Source organism: Suncus etruscus, chromosome 20 (genome assembly GCF_024139225.1).
Source record: "Suncus etruscus isolate mSunEtr1 chromosome 20, mSunEtr1.pri.cur, whole genome shotgun sequence".
Taxonomy (NCBI): Eukaryota; Metazoa; Chordata; class Mammalia; order Eulipotyphla; family Soricidae; genus Suncus; species Suncus etruscus.
Genome location: NC_064867.1, coordinates 43,993,379 through 44,006,906, shown reverse-complemented (window position 1 = coordinate 44,006,906; position 13,528 = coordinate 43,993,379). Strand labels below are relative to the sequence as shown.

The following is a 13,528-nucleotide window of genomic DNA, read 5'->3' as shown; positions in this document are numbered from 1 at the left end:
CCAAGTGTGACCCAAAAGCCATAACCAAAAACAAACCCAAAAAAGCAGCAACTATATTGTCTTATGGCCTATCCTCAGTTGGTATGTATGGTCCTGGGCTATCAAGGATGTTTAAAGTTCTTTCTTGGACTCAAGGACACCTGGTAGCATGGATTATGAGATGGGCCAGCCCTTCTTAACCCAACTATCGTATTTCCCTTTACTTCTACACCGACTCTTTCTTCTCCCCTACTTTCCCCCCATAATATACATGTTCCAATGTCAAAAAAAAAGTTACAAAGTTTATATCAATACAATATATAAAGATACAGGCCCTTCCTAGGGCAAGACAAAGAAGGGATCGTTAAGGCACAAGAAGTTATAGCAAGCACCAGCTATGGGCTGGACTCTGGGGGAAACTAATTGGCGCTGGGGCTTAGGCTGTTGTTGTGGAGATCGCCTCAGAGGGTCCTATCTGAGGCTGAAGCCAAGCTGGTTTGGGGGGACAGTGACATCTTTCGTTTATGGTCGGTTACCCTCCCTCATCCCCAGCCCAGTTGGAGAAGCATGTCCTGGATTTCAAAGGTCTTTGGCGCTGATGTCCCGAAAAGGGGTGGGAGTGAGTGGGTGGGCAAACTTTGAAAGCTTCGATATACTTGTGCGCTGAGGGACTTCCAGAATTAAGAGGTAGGGGTGGCAGAGGAAGGGCCCTCATGCATGCCCTTCTATCAGACCAAAGGCAAAGGAAGTTCAGGAAGAGGGGAGAGACAGGGTGCAAGACCCCCAGTTTCTCAGGCATCCCTTTCTGCTCTTTGGTGTCCATAGTGGGAAGGGGCTGCTCTGAAGAGGCGCCAGGCTAGGCAAGAAAGTCAGCCATCTTGAATTCAAGTTGAGGTGATGGTCTCCTCACCCTGTGGTGGCCTCTAACTGGTAAGGGCAGAGGGCCCACTGCTGGCTCCGTTCTCGAAAAACATGTAGTCCTATGAGGAAGGGCATCGTTAAGAGAAGAGCTGGTCAGCCAGAGCCTTCCCTCCCTCCTGGGCATGAGCAAGGGCAGCCGACTCACTATGAGGAAGGTGGCACCCAGCAGCACCGCCTTCACCCTCACGTCCAGGTCCAGTGGGAACTGCAGGCCAAAGTCGTCTGCATCTGTGAGGGCTTCTCGGAGCAGCCCCCCCCACTGCTTGCTGATTCGGCCCACGCTGCGGGACTCATCGGGAGTCTTCACCTGTGAGGGGTGACGGAGAGAGAAAAAGGAAAGGAGAGGAAGTGGCTCTCGCCACCTGCTTCCAGGCTCAGTCCTGAAGTCTTGCCATATGCATATTATCCTCCCAACAGTCTTGAGTTTCCATAAGACATCTGGGGGAAAAAGGCATCCAAGGCCACACCAAGTATGCTGCAAAAATCAGGACTTAGAGCACACTGGATAGTACTTATGGGCTATTCCTGGCAAATGAATGGCCGCTGGAAATGCTCAGGGACCATATGTGGTACCAAGGATAAACTCAGTGTTGCAGCTGCCACCACCTCATGCAAAGCAAACGCCCGACCTCCTGCACCCATCACCCTCCATCCCCCTCAGATATGTTCCTGAAAGGCCACACTTGACAAGTGAACATCAGCAGTGGGAAAACTGGAAGATGACACACTGAAGTCGATAGTCTCACCTATGTGTCTATGGTTGGTCTCTAGATTTGTTTTTATTTTTTTTGTTTTTTTTTGGGTCATACCCGCAGCACTCAGGGGTTCCTCCTGGCTCTATGCTCAGAAATCACTCCTTGCAGGCTCGGGGACCATGTGGGATGCCGGGATTCGAACCACCGTCCTTCTGCCTGCAAGGCAAATGCCCTACCTCCATGCTATCTCTCCGGCCCCTCTAGATTTGTTTTGACCAAAGTCCTTACTACCCATAGTTGGCAGAGTTTGTGTCCAGCACAAAGTAGCTTGGCAGAGACCTGAGTGACAGTACAGCAGATGAAATGCTGTTACCCCATCTCTCACTCTTCCTGTGTAACCTAGCCTGGGGGGAAGACCTGCCCATTTCTGGGAGGGGTCTTTGGGAGGTATGAACAGGATTACCTGAGGGGCAGGGGAGGAGGATTAAAAGGATAGATTGAGCAGGAGGAATGGAAGGAGAAGCAGCAGGAGGAGAGATGGCTGAAAGGGGTAGAATGCAGGGCCAATAATGAATTTGGCTTAAAAGGCTATGATAGGTCACACATGTTGGCTAGGGCCTTGAATAAAGCTGAAGTCTCCTAAAACCTGTGAGTTTTCTACCAACTGCTATTCAGAACCTTCGGACCCAACGGCTGAAGGGGGTTGGAGACATGTGGCCCGGGCTGGAGGAGAAAGGCCCCCATCCTTCCCCTCACCATCCAGCCCCATCCAAGGGCTGTTATGCAGCAGGTGCTTATGCTACTCACTGACGATCAATTTCTGGCACCCTACGTGATCATGCAAGTGCCGAGGGGAGTTGATCCCTGAGTACCAAAAGTACTGAGTACCACTGAGTACCACAAACCAAAATTAACAAACAGAAACCAAAAAGCAGGGGCTGGAGCGGTGGTGCAGGGCGTAAGGCAGTAGCCATCTGGTCCCCCAAGCCCAGGATCGATTTCTGAGCACGTAGCCAGGAGTAATCACCGGGTGTGGCCGAAAACCAAGAACAAAGCTGTGTAGGGGAGGCTGCTGAAAGCCTCACTCTAGCCAATCACAGTCCAAAGGACTCCCATTCCTCCACATTCTTAAGTGGTGAGATGTCTGCCCAGCACTGCACGTAAGGCACGTCTAGAGGGAATCCAAGCCTAGGTCTCGGGGGCAAGGGATAGCAGCAGTGGTCTGTAAAGGTATGACAGCTTTCTGGGGCCCTTGGTGATGTGCATGGTAATCCAGTCACCGTAGTGCCCCTCTTTTCCTATGATCATTTCTGAGTGGCCACAAAAGTGGTTCCCTCAGTGTCTTTCCCACCCTTCCCCCAAGGTCCTATGATTCCGGGCTAAACAGGTTTTACCCATTCAGCCCTGTGATACCAAGAGTGCAGCCCCAATTATGAACTAGTCACAAATCTACAAAGGAGCCTGGCTCAGAGTCTATTCATTCTCCTCCAGAGGCCGCCCAGTTACCTCTTCCCCAATCAGTTCCCATCAGACTCTCTCTCCAGCTACAAATGGGATTGGGTGTTTAAAAGGTAGGTGGGGCGACGTATCAGAAGCCTGGGAAAGCAGTGATGAATCATGCCTGTTTTTTCCTTATCTGTACCAATTACTACCCGTAAATAACTCAGGAACCTAAGAAGCGACTGAGAATGCAAGCGGCTTCCCACCCTTCACCTGAGACTCCTGAGGTTGCCCACTATTCGAGTTGGGATGGAGAGAAAAGTGAGGGAAGCGCCAGAATTTCAGGAGAAAGGGGCTCTGTCGTTGGCAGGGCCAGCTACAGGATGTGGATGAGCCAACTTAGCTTTTGCTCCAGAGCCTGAGGTCACAAAACTCACGTGCAGCGGCCACATGGACCTATCCACAGCTGATTCCATCATCCACTTAAAATTCAGGGAGACCCTTGCTGTTTATCCCTTCAACCTAGGCTGCAGGTAACCATCAGAACTGGCCCTGGAGAAACCTTTGCCCTGCTTAGATCATTTAAATTAGTCATACTCTATCTGGACAGTGAACGAGTGAGGAGTCCCACTGGATTAGGTCTTGGCCTCTGCCGTCCAAACACATCTTAGATTCTAAAGGGCCTGGGAAGGGCCGGAGCGTTTGCCTTAAACATGTGCAACACAGGACGGACCCTGGTTTGAATCCTGGCATCCCATATGGTCCCCTGAGCCTGCCAGGAGTGACTTCTGAGCATAGAGCCAGAAATATCAACGGATGTGTCCCCAAAACAAAACAAACAAAAAAATTAAAAGCCCTGGGAAATGTTATTCCCAATACCTCAAAGTTGGTATCTGTGCCACAGCCACAGGTCCAGCAGGGACCCACTACTCGGAGGACAGTCTGGCGATCGGCGTCCTGGATGGAGAATTTGGGAAGGAAGGGATGCCAGGTCTGTAGAATGTGTCCGATGGTGGTGCCAGGTGGAGCCTGGACTTCCATCTGGAGGAGGAAGCAGACAGGTCACCACCAAGGACACAAGGACCCAGTGATCGCTCACCAGGCCAATGTCACCAACTGTCTCTCTCGGCCATCTCCCCTTCTCATTTCCCAACTCCTCTGCCCAATCCCACCCAAGCAAAGGGCACTAGCCCTCTGCCTCTCCACGTCTTCCATCCCTCCCATCTCCAGCCTACCTCCTGGAGGCCACATGGGCAGCAGCTGCAGCCGCAGCGGAGAGGACGGAGCAGACGCAGCACCTCCCGGTCCCCGGGATCCACCACGCGGAGACGCAGAGGCCGTTTGGGGCCACAGCAGAGGCGGGCACAGCAGTTGCTCTCCTCGGCAGCCTGGCCCAGGGGCTGCCCAGCCCCGGAGCGCAGTTCATAGCGGTTGCAGGTTTCCCAGCCTAGCAAGGCTGTCGAGGGAGGGTGACACCCGGAGGAGGCTGGCTCAGAGCCAGGCCGGAGGCAACCCACCATCTCCCCACTTCCACCCACCATTACCCAGGCGGGCGGGCTGTCTGCACTTACACTCCACTACCTCTCTTTTCTGGTGGATCAAGATCTGGTCGACCTGAAAGGAGATGGGGGCCAGGATGCCGCATCAGTGGGCAGGCCTGGACTGGTGTGAGACCCCCTGGGGTCACCTTTCCCGCCCCCCTTCAGCCAGCTCACCTGCACCAGGAACTCCAGGCCTAGAGGCACTCCTGGCAGGGGCAAGAAGGCAGCGGGAGCAGCAGCAGCGGCAGGCCCTGGCACTCCACCGGGTCCGGGCGAGGGGAAGAGAGCAAAGCCAGGGGCAGGGGCAGGGGCAGGCACTGGCACTTGCCCGGGCCCCGCGAGAGGAGCTGGCTCCGGGTACCCAGCCATTGGGTAGGGCGGTGGAGGCGAAGGGGCATAGCCTTGGGGGGGCACGTAGCCTGTGTGTGTGGGGGAGCGGTGAGGAATCATGAAGGACCCTGGGCCTCACCCCTTGCCCTGGGGTCCAGGAGCCTGGGGAGGGGAAGGGCAGATGGTGGGTAGGGGGACCGGGGAGGAGGCCTCGCAGCCGCACCCAGCCAGCCGGGGCACATTCCAGGAGGATGCGCTGGGCACAGGCTCTGCCATCCCGGGAGGGGCACAGGGGGCGGCGGCTGGGGATAACGGGGACCCTGGGCCGGGCCCTGCCTACCTGCCATGGGGTGGAGAGCGGCGGGTCGCAGGGGCCACGTCCAGGGGCTCGTGCCAGCCTTGGGGCGATGCTGGACGTCCGGCGGGGCACGGGTCCTGGCGCCAAGCAGCAGGATCAGGGGCGTCCAGGCCGGTCGGGGGCCCCTGGGCGGCGCCTCCGGCTCTGGGAAACCGAAAGCGTGAGCAGGTGGGTCCGGATGCCCGGGTGCCCTGCCGACCATGCCAGGCTTTGTGCCACCCAGCCCGCGTGGCACGGCGGGCACAGGGCGGGGAGGCTGAGCGGCCCCGCGGAGGTCTGCGGCCGCCCCCGCGCCCCGATCTCCCGCTCACCCACCTGCGGCCCCCTCTGCCTGGGAACCCCCACCCCGCACTCGGCGCCCCGGAGCCGCGGGAGGCAGGGCCGGGCATCGCCACGCCCCGCGGGCACCGAGGCCACGCCCCTCCCGGGAAGCGTCTCCGCGCAAGCGCAAGGGAGCCCCGGAAACCCGAGGGGGCGGGGACTAGAGTGGTCACGCCCTTCAAACCACGAGACCCCGCCCCGGACTATGCACTGCGCCTGCGCAGAGGTTCAGAGAGGCGGGATTTCGAGAAGTCACGCCCCCAGGCCGCCGAGAGGCCTCTCTAGTCTAGACTATGCACTGCGCCTGCGCAGGAATTCAGGAAGGCGTGGTCCAGGTAACCCGCGCCCCCAAACTATACACTGCGCCTGCGCAGAGGCAGCCCCGTGACTGCAGGGAGGCGGGGCCGATCGCCGCCACGCCCCCATACGACGAGACTCCGCCCCAGATTACGCACTGCGTCTGCGCAGATAATTTCAAGGAGGCGGGACCTAGATACGACAAACCCCTAGGTCACCGAGACCACGCCCCATTATGTACTGCGCCTGCGCAAAAGTTTCAGAAAGGCGGGGCCTAAACGACCACGCCCCTCGGCATTAAGACTCCGCCCCGGACTATGCATTGCACCTGCGCAGAAGCCCGCAACCGGTCCCGACCACCTGTCTTGGCTCGCGTTTCACAGGTTCGGTTCCCGGAAGGGGCTCTTGCAGCAGGGAGGGCAGGGCGGAGCAGGAAGGTCGAGTCGGTCCTCCCTCCCTGAAGAACTGCTTCTTCTGAGCCTAATGCCAAGGCCTGCACTCTGGGGGGCCCTAGGGGGTGTGGGGCTGGCCTTCCAGGCAGTGACCAGATGTGAGCAGAGAGAGGGGCCCCCAGGTATTCAGAGGCCCTTTGGGGGCTAAGACTCTTTACCCCAGGGATAGCAGTCGAAGCATTTAAGGATGGAGGTGCAACCTGAAGACCTCGGCCTGGTCACTGGGATAGCAGGTTGGGAGCTGGCCTTGCACCGACTTGCCTAGGTTCGATCCCTGGCACCACTCTGCATGGCCCCAAGGGTCAGCATTGAGCAAGGACCAGGTGTGTCTCAGAGAACAAACCTGAAGGAACCACCACTGCCAGAGATGCCTTTTTTAAGGGCAGGGGGACATTCTTGGCATACCCAAGGCCAGGATTCCATCCAGGGCATCTCATCTCCGGCAGGTCCTGGTGTCCTGAGCTCAGCCAAGAGCAACCTCCAAGCACAGTCTGAAAAGGAGCCCTGACGACTTGTAGCTGTGGCCAGAGCAGAAAGGGGGGCATAAACCCTGCAGCTCATGAGGAACAATCTCCCCAGAATGGGTTTGTTGGGACAGGATGGCTGTAGTGGTGCAGACGAGCAGTAATGACAGATGATAGAGCCACTTAGAAGATACCGTAGGCTTTTTGTTGGTTTGATTGGTTTGGGGGCCATCCGTTTCCAGCAGCGCTCATAGGATTACTCCTGGCTCTGAACCCAGGAATCACTCCTGGTGTTGCTGGGGGACCGATGCTGGGGGTCGAACATCCTACCTGCTGTGCTATCCCTCTGGCCCCTGCAGACTTTGTTTAGTCTGCAGTATGCAGGTGAGTTCAAGATGGTCCAGGCAAATGGGTGTCACCCATCGATATTTGGGAGTCCCTTTGACCTTTTTCATTGGTCAGGTGCAACCACAGCTTCAATGACATGCCCTGACATCCCTCAGTGCCTCAGATGCGACGTGGCTCAAATTACAAGCCAATATCCAGCAAAACACCAAAATAGGTAGGGCGAGTGATAGCACAGCGGGGAGGGCATTTGCCTTGCACGTGGCCAAACTGGGTTCGATCCCAGCCATCCCATACGGTCACCCAACCAGCACCAGGAGTAGTTTCTGAGCACTGCCAGATGTGAACCCCAACCAAAAATAAAACCAAAATAGCCTGAGAGACAGGACAGGGGTTAAGGCACTTGCCTTTTGTGCAGCTGGTTTGAGCCCCCAGCCTGATCGCCTCCCCCACACTGCACAGCTCAGCTCTGAGACAGGAATGAGCCCTGAGCACTGCTAGGGATGACCCAAAAACCAAAATAGAAATTCAGTCTTTTAGCAAAGATTTAGTGAGTGCCTAGTCTTATGCCACAAAGCACAGATATAGCAGATTTAAAAAAAAAAAAAGAAAAATCTGGGCTCCCAGGAAGATAATATAGCAAGTAAGATGCTATGAACCCAGGTTTGATTCCTGGCATCCTATCTGGTCCCATCAATCGCCACCAGGAGTAATCCCTGCGCACAGCTAGAAGCAAGTCCTTAGTACCACCAGTTGTGCCATGACACCAAAAAACATGTTTTGTTTTGGGACCCCCACCTGGTGATATTCAGGGGTTACTTCTGTCTGATCTCAAGAACTATTCCTGAGATGCTGCTGGGGTTTGAACCCAGGTGAGCTGTATGCCAGGCAAGCACCTTACCTGTTACATTATTGCTCCAGTCCCCCAAACCAAAATTTTATTTTAATTTTGGTCTGAAATAATAATTACAGGCTGGAACACATTCTTTGCATGTGGGTGATCTAGGCTTTATTCGTAGAACTGAGTGGTCCCTGGAGAACTAAAAGGAACAAGCAGACACTAAGCAGAAGTAGCTCTTGCGGGGACCGGAGCAACAGCAATGTGGGTAGCTTTGCACACAGTCAACCTGAGTTTGAACCCCCCAGCATCTCATATGGTCCCCTGAACCTGCCAGGAGCAATTTCTGAGCCCAGAGCCAGGAGTAACCCCTGAGCAGCACCAGGAGTGGCCCAAAAACCAAAAGGGGAAGAAAAAGTAACTCTTGAACACTGCCAGGTTTACCCTGAGCCAGCCACAAAAATTCCTGATCTGGAGTTGATGTACAGCCAGGTGGAGTGAGTGAAATAATACACAGAAAACAGATGAGAAGGTGATATGTGTTATGAGGCAAGGTGAAGAGGGTAATAGGTAGCAAGCAGTGCTTGCGATTTTTAAAGAGGCTGAATAGGCCATATTTGAGCAAAAAGTTAAAGGGGTCAAGGATTGAGTCTGAGGACTTAGATGTGAAGAGAGAGCAGAGGGCAAAGGGCAAAGGTTCGGAGACAGGTGCTTGTTCCAGTCAAACAAAGGAGGGGCTGGAGAGACCGTTCAAAGGGTAGAGTGCCGGCCTTGCACGCAGCTGACCCAGGTTCTATTCCTGCACCAAAAATGGCCCTCCGAGCACTATTAGGAGTAATTCCTGAGGAATACTTGAGTATCTCTGTGTGTGGTCCCCCCAAAAAGAACAAAACAAACAAAAAAAGGAGATGGGGCTGGAGAGTTCAAAGGGCATATAGATCTGCCTTGCACGCAGATAACTGTGGTTCAGTCCCCAGCATCCATATGGCCCCCCAGAACTGCCAGGAATGATTCCTGGGTGCAGAACCAGGAGTAACTACTGTTCATTACCAAGTGTGGCCAAAAAGCAAAACAAACAAAAAATGGAGAAGTTCAGAATAGCTGAAATGAAGTGAGGGGAGTCGAGTGATCGCAGAGGACCTTGTGAAGTTTATCAGTTATGCAACATCTGCTTCTAGGGGCTGGAGCAATAGCACAGTGGGTAGGTGTTTGCCTTGCACACAGCCAACCTGGGTTTGATCCCCAGCATCCTTGTGGTCCCTTGAGCCTGCCAGGAGTAACTTCTGAGCACAGGGCCTGGAGTAATCCCTGAGCACGGAAGGATGTGGAAAAAAAAAAAGCTAGCTTCTGAATGACCAACCAGGGAGCTATTCAGATCTCTGGCAGTGGGACAAGTTTCTTTAAGAAAATAGTTTAGTTCTTTTTTTTTTTTGGTTTTTGGGCCACACCCGGTAACGCTCAGGGGTTACTCCTGGCTATGCACTCAGAAGTTACTGGCTTGGGGGACCATATGGGACGCCGGGGGATTGAACTGTGGTCCGTCCAAGGCTAGCGCAGGCAAGGCAGGCACCTTACCTCTAGTGCCACCACCCGGCCCCAATAGTTTAGTTCTTGAACACAATTCATCTTTCTCTCTCCTAAAATCTTTTTAAGTAAGTTTCAATAAAATCTATCTTGATTTACATACACAAAAAATGAAATCCCAGGGAATAATAGCACAGTGGTTAGGACATTTGCCTTGCACATAGTCAACCCAGGTTCGATCCTTAACATCCCAAATGATTGATCTCCCGAGCCTGCCAGGAGTGATTTCTGAGTGGAGAACCAGGAGTAACCCTTGAAAACTACTGGGTGTGGCCCAAAAATCAATAATAAAAAAAAAAAATTAAAAAGTGAAATCCTGCATTTGTTTCAATAAAAATGGACCTAGGGGTTGTTAAAAAAAATAGAAAGAAAGAAAATAGTTTAGGGGCTGGAGCAGTGGCACAGCTGTAGGGTGTTTACCTTGCACGCTGCTGACCTAGGTTTGATCCCCCAGCGTCCCATATGGTCCCCAAAGTCAGAAGCGATTTCTGAGAACATAGCCAGGAGTAACCCCTGAATGTCACCGGGTGTGCCCCCTCCAATAACAACAACAACAACAAAAATAGTTTAGGGGCCGGAGTGGTGGCGCAAGTTGTAGGGTGTTTGCCTTACATGTGCTAACATGTTAACCTAAGACGGACTGCAGTTCGATCCCCTGGCGTTCCATATGGTCCCCTGTGCCTGCCAGGAGCGACTTCTGAGCGCATAGCCAGGAGGAACCCCTGAGCGTCACCAAGTATGGCCCCAAAATAAAAAAAATCAAAAAAAAAGAAAAAAAGAAGAAAGAAAACAGTTTAAACAGTTTATTAAAAGAATTTAATTTGGGCTGGAGAGATAGCATGGAGGTAAGACGTTTGCCTTTCATGCAGGAGGTCATCGGTTCAAATCCCAGCGTCCCATATGGTCCCCCGTGCCTGCCAGGAGCAATTTCTGAGCCTGGAGCCAGGAATAACCCCTGAGCACAGCCGGGTGTGACCCAAAAACCACAAAAAAAAAAAAAAAAAAAAAAAAAGAATTTAATTTGGGGTAGGGGTGATAGCACAGTGGGTAGGGCATTTGTCTTGCATGTGGTTGATCTGGGTTCAATCCCCAGCATCCTACATCTGGTCCCCCGAGCATGCCAGGAGCAATTTCTGAGCGTAAAGCCAGGAGTAACCCTCAGTACCACTGGGTGTAGCCCCCCCCCCCCAAATTGTCTTATTTCATTTAACAGTTCTGGCTGTTCTTTTTATAATGCTGTCAACTTATCTACTGTGTCTGATAAATATTGCCCAGGTTCCACTGCCAAGAATATGTTGTCCAAAATGCCTGTTTAGGTTTTAAAAATAGAACGCTACCCTTTTGCTTGGTTTGAAGTATGTATGGAATGTTATACTAGCATATAGAGGGGGAGGTGGTCAGACAGATAGAAATGGTGAAGAAACAAAACTAGACATTTGAATGAAACATTTTTAATTTGGGGAGGGGGTTTGGGTCACAACCGGCGGCGCTCAGGGGTTCCTCCTGGCTCTACGTTCAGAAATTGCTCCTGGCAGGCCTGGGGGACCATATGGGATGCCGAGATTCGAACCACCGTCCTTCTGGATGCAAGGCAAATGCCCTATCTCCATGCTATCTCTCTGGCCCCAGCCCCAACATTTTTAATTTTTATTTTTTTTTTTTTTTTTTTTTTTTTTTTTAGTTTTTGGGTCACACCCGGCAGTGCTCAGGGGTTACTCCTGGCTGTCTGCTCAGAAATAGCTCCTGGCAGGCACGGGGGACCATATGGGACACCGGGATTCGAACCAACCACCTTTGGTCCTGGATCGGCTGCTTGCAAGGCAAACACCGCTGTGCTATCTCTCCGGGCCCCATTTTTAATTTTTAAAATTGACCTTGTAGGGGCTGCAGCAGTGGCACAAGTGGTAATGCATCTGCCTTGCTTGCACTAGCCTAGGTTGGACAGCGGTTCCATCCCCCAGCGTCCCATATGGTCCCCCAAGCAGGAGCGATTTCTGAGTGCAGAGCCAGGAGTAACCCCAGAGCATCAACGGGTGTCGCCCAAAAACCAAAATTAAAAAATTAATAGAAAAAATAAAAGTGACCTTGTAACTCATTGGAGAGTGAAAAGGGAACTGTTAGGTTTGGACAGAAGCATTAGATATTAATGAATGTGAGATCCTCATCTTGGCCACAAGTTAGAATCATCTGGGATATTTTTTATTTAAAAAAATTTTAGGGGCCGGAGAGATAGCATGGAGGTAAGGCGATTTGTCTTACATGCAGAAGGATGGTGATTCGAATCTCGGCATCCCATAGGGTCCCCCGTGCCTGCCAGGGGCAATTTCTGAGCGTAGAACCAGGAGTAACTCCTGAGCGCTGCCGAGTGTGACCCAAAAACCAAAATAAATAAATAAATAAATAAAAGCCAAAGGGGGAGTAGGGGGTGGGAGCCTATGCATGCACAGTACTCACTCTAGCCATTTGAGCCATCTATCTATCCAGTCCCCACTGTTTGTGGGTTTTTTTTTGTTTTTTGGGCCACACCTGGTGATGCTCAGGGGTTACTCCTGGCTAAGTGTTCAGAAATCACCCCTGGCTTGGGGGACCAGATGGGATGCCGGGGAATCGAAATGCGGTCAGTTAGTTCTAGGTCAACGTGTGCAAAGCAAAGCCACCTCTCCGGCCCGTTTGTGGTTTTTATCTTTGAGTCACAACAGTGATGTCAGGAGTTACTTCTGGCTCTACATTCCAGAATCACTCCTGCTGTGGTCAGGAGATGTCGAGGATGGAGGCCGTCTAGGGGAGAACAAGGCAGGTACCCTACCTGCTATACTATTCCCAAGCCCCACTGTTTTTTTCTTAAAAGCTTTTTGAGGGTCCGAAACAATCAATGCAGAGCTGGAGAGAATATTTACCTCGAAAGCCACATGTGGTCCCAAAGCAAAAAGGGTTTTCTTTTCTTTCTTTTTTTTTTTTACAAAAAGGCTTTTCAAGGGGGTTTGGAGTAATAGTGTGTGTGTGTGGGGGGGGAGGGCAGCTGTTGTGCACTCAGTCTGGGTTTGATCCCCTGAACCCCACATGATCCCAGAACACTACCAAGAGTAATCCAGAACTCAGAGCCAGCTGTTAGCTGAGTGTACCACCCTGGAGACAAAGCTTTTTGAAGGATCGAAAGATCGCTCATTGGGCTGATTGTATGTTGGGGGAGGGAGGGTATGTTACTTCCTTTCCCCGCCTAGCTCCCACTTGTGAAGAAATAGTGAGATGGCTGAAAGGGAAGGAAGTTGCCTTGCTTATGGCCAACCCATGTTTGATCCCCAGAACAATATATGACCCACCCCCTTCATCAGCACCATCAGGACAGCAGAGTCACGTGGTCCAACAACAAACCCAAAAAACAAACCCAAAAAAAAAAAAAGGAAATAAATGGCCATATTCTAATTCTGTTTGAGCAAACAGGACTTGATGATGTTCAGATATAGGATGTGAGGAAAGAAAAGTCAAAGTTGATGTCACCTTAGCCAGGAGACATTTCAGCATGTAGAGTGCATTTCCTCTCTATCCTTTCCTTGCCCACCTATAGGCATTCCAGTATTTTCTTGACTTATTAGAATGATCTTATCTTTTTCATGCTGAAAATACAGCAAATGGTCCGAATACATTGCATTACATGTGATCAGAAATCATTTCTGGCAGGTGTTAGGATCATATATGATAACCAGAGATCAGATCCCAGGTCTGCTACATGCAAGGTATGTGCTGTTTCTTTATAGTGCTGTTCTTTTTTTTTTTTTTTTTTTTTGGGTCACACCCAGCAGCGCTCAAGGGTTCCTCCTGGCTCTACACACAGATATCGCTCCTGGCAGGCTTGGGAGACCATATGGGATGGGATGCCGGGATTCGAACCACCATCTTTCTGCATGCAAGGCAAACGCCTTATCTCCATGCTATCTCTCTGGCCCCAGTGCTGTTCTTTTTTAA

The 13,528-nt window shown here is 52.1% G+C and overlaps 1 protein-coding gene across 1 annotated transcript; it reads right to left on the bottom strand.

Annotated features, from left to right (window-relative positions):
* Positions 1–263: 263 nt before the first annotated feature.
* On the bottom strand, positions 264–5,039 carry PLSCR3 (phospholipid scramblase 3). The gene is made up of 6 exons (XM_049766171.1): positions 4,751–5,039; positions 4,607–4,649; positions 4,271–4,491; positions 3,915–4,076; positions 1,046–1,207; positions 264–959 (listed from the first exon to the last, which is right to left on the bottom strand). The coding sequence occupies exons 1-6, from the start codon at positions 5,024–5,026 to the stop codon at positions 903–905; spliced, it is 921 nt and encodes a 306-aa protein (XP_049622128.1). The 5' UTR covers positions 5,027–5,039; the 3' UTR covers positions 264–902.
* Positions 5,040–13,528: the final 8,489 nt, after the last annotated feature.

Bases quoted from the DNA above. Each gene is read 5' to 3' on its own strand.
- PLSCR3 (XM_049766171.1), bottom strand. From the start codon at position 5,026: ATGATTCCTCACCGCTCCCCCACACACACAGGCTACGTGCCCCCCCAA. The intron at 4,650-4,750 runs GTGAGCTGGCTG...ATCTCCTTTCAG, and splicing joins GCCTGGAGTTCCTGGTGCAG to GTCGACCAGATCTTGATCCA. The intron at 1,208-3,914 runs GTATTGGGAATA...CACCCCTCACAG, and splicing joins GCACAGATACCAACTTTGAG to GTGAAGACTCCCGATGAGTC.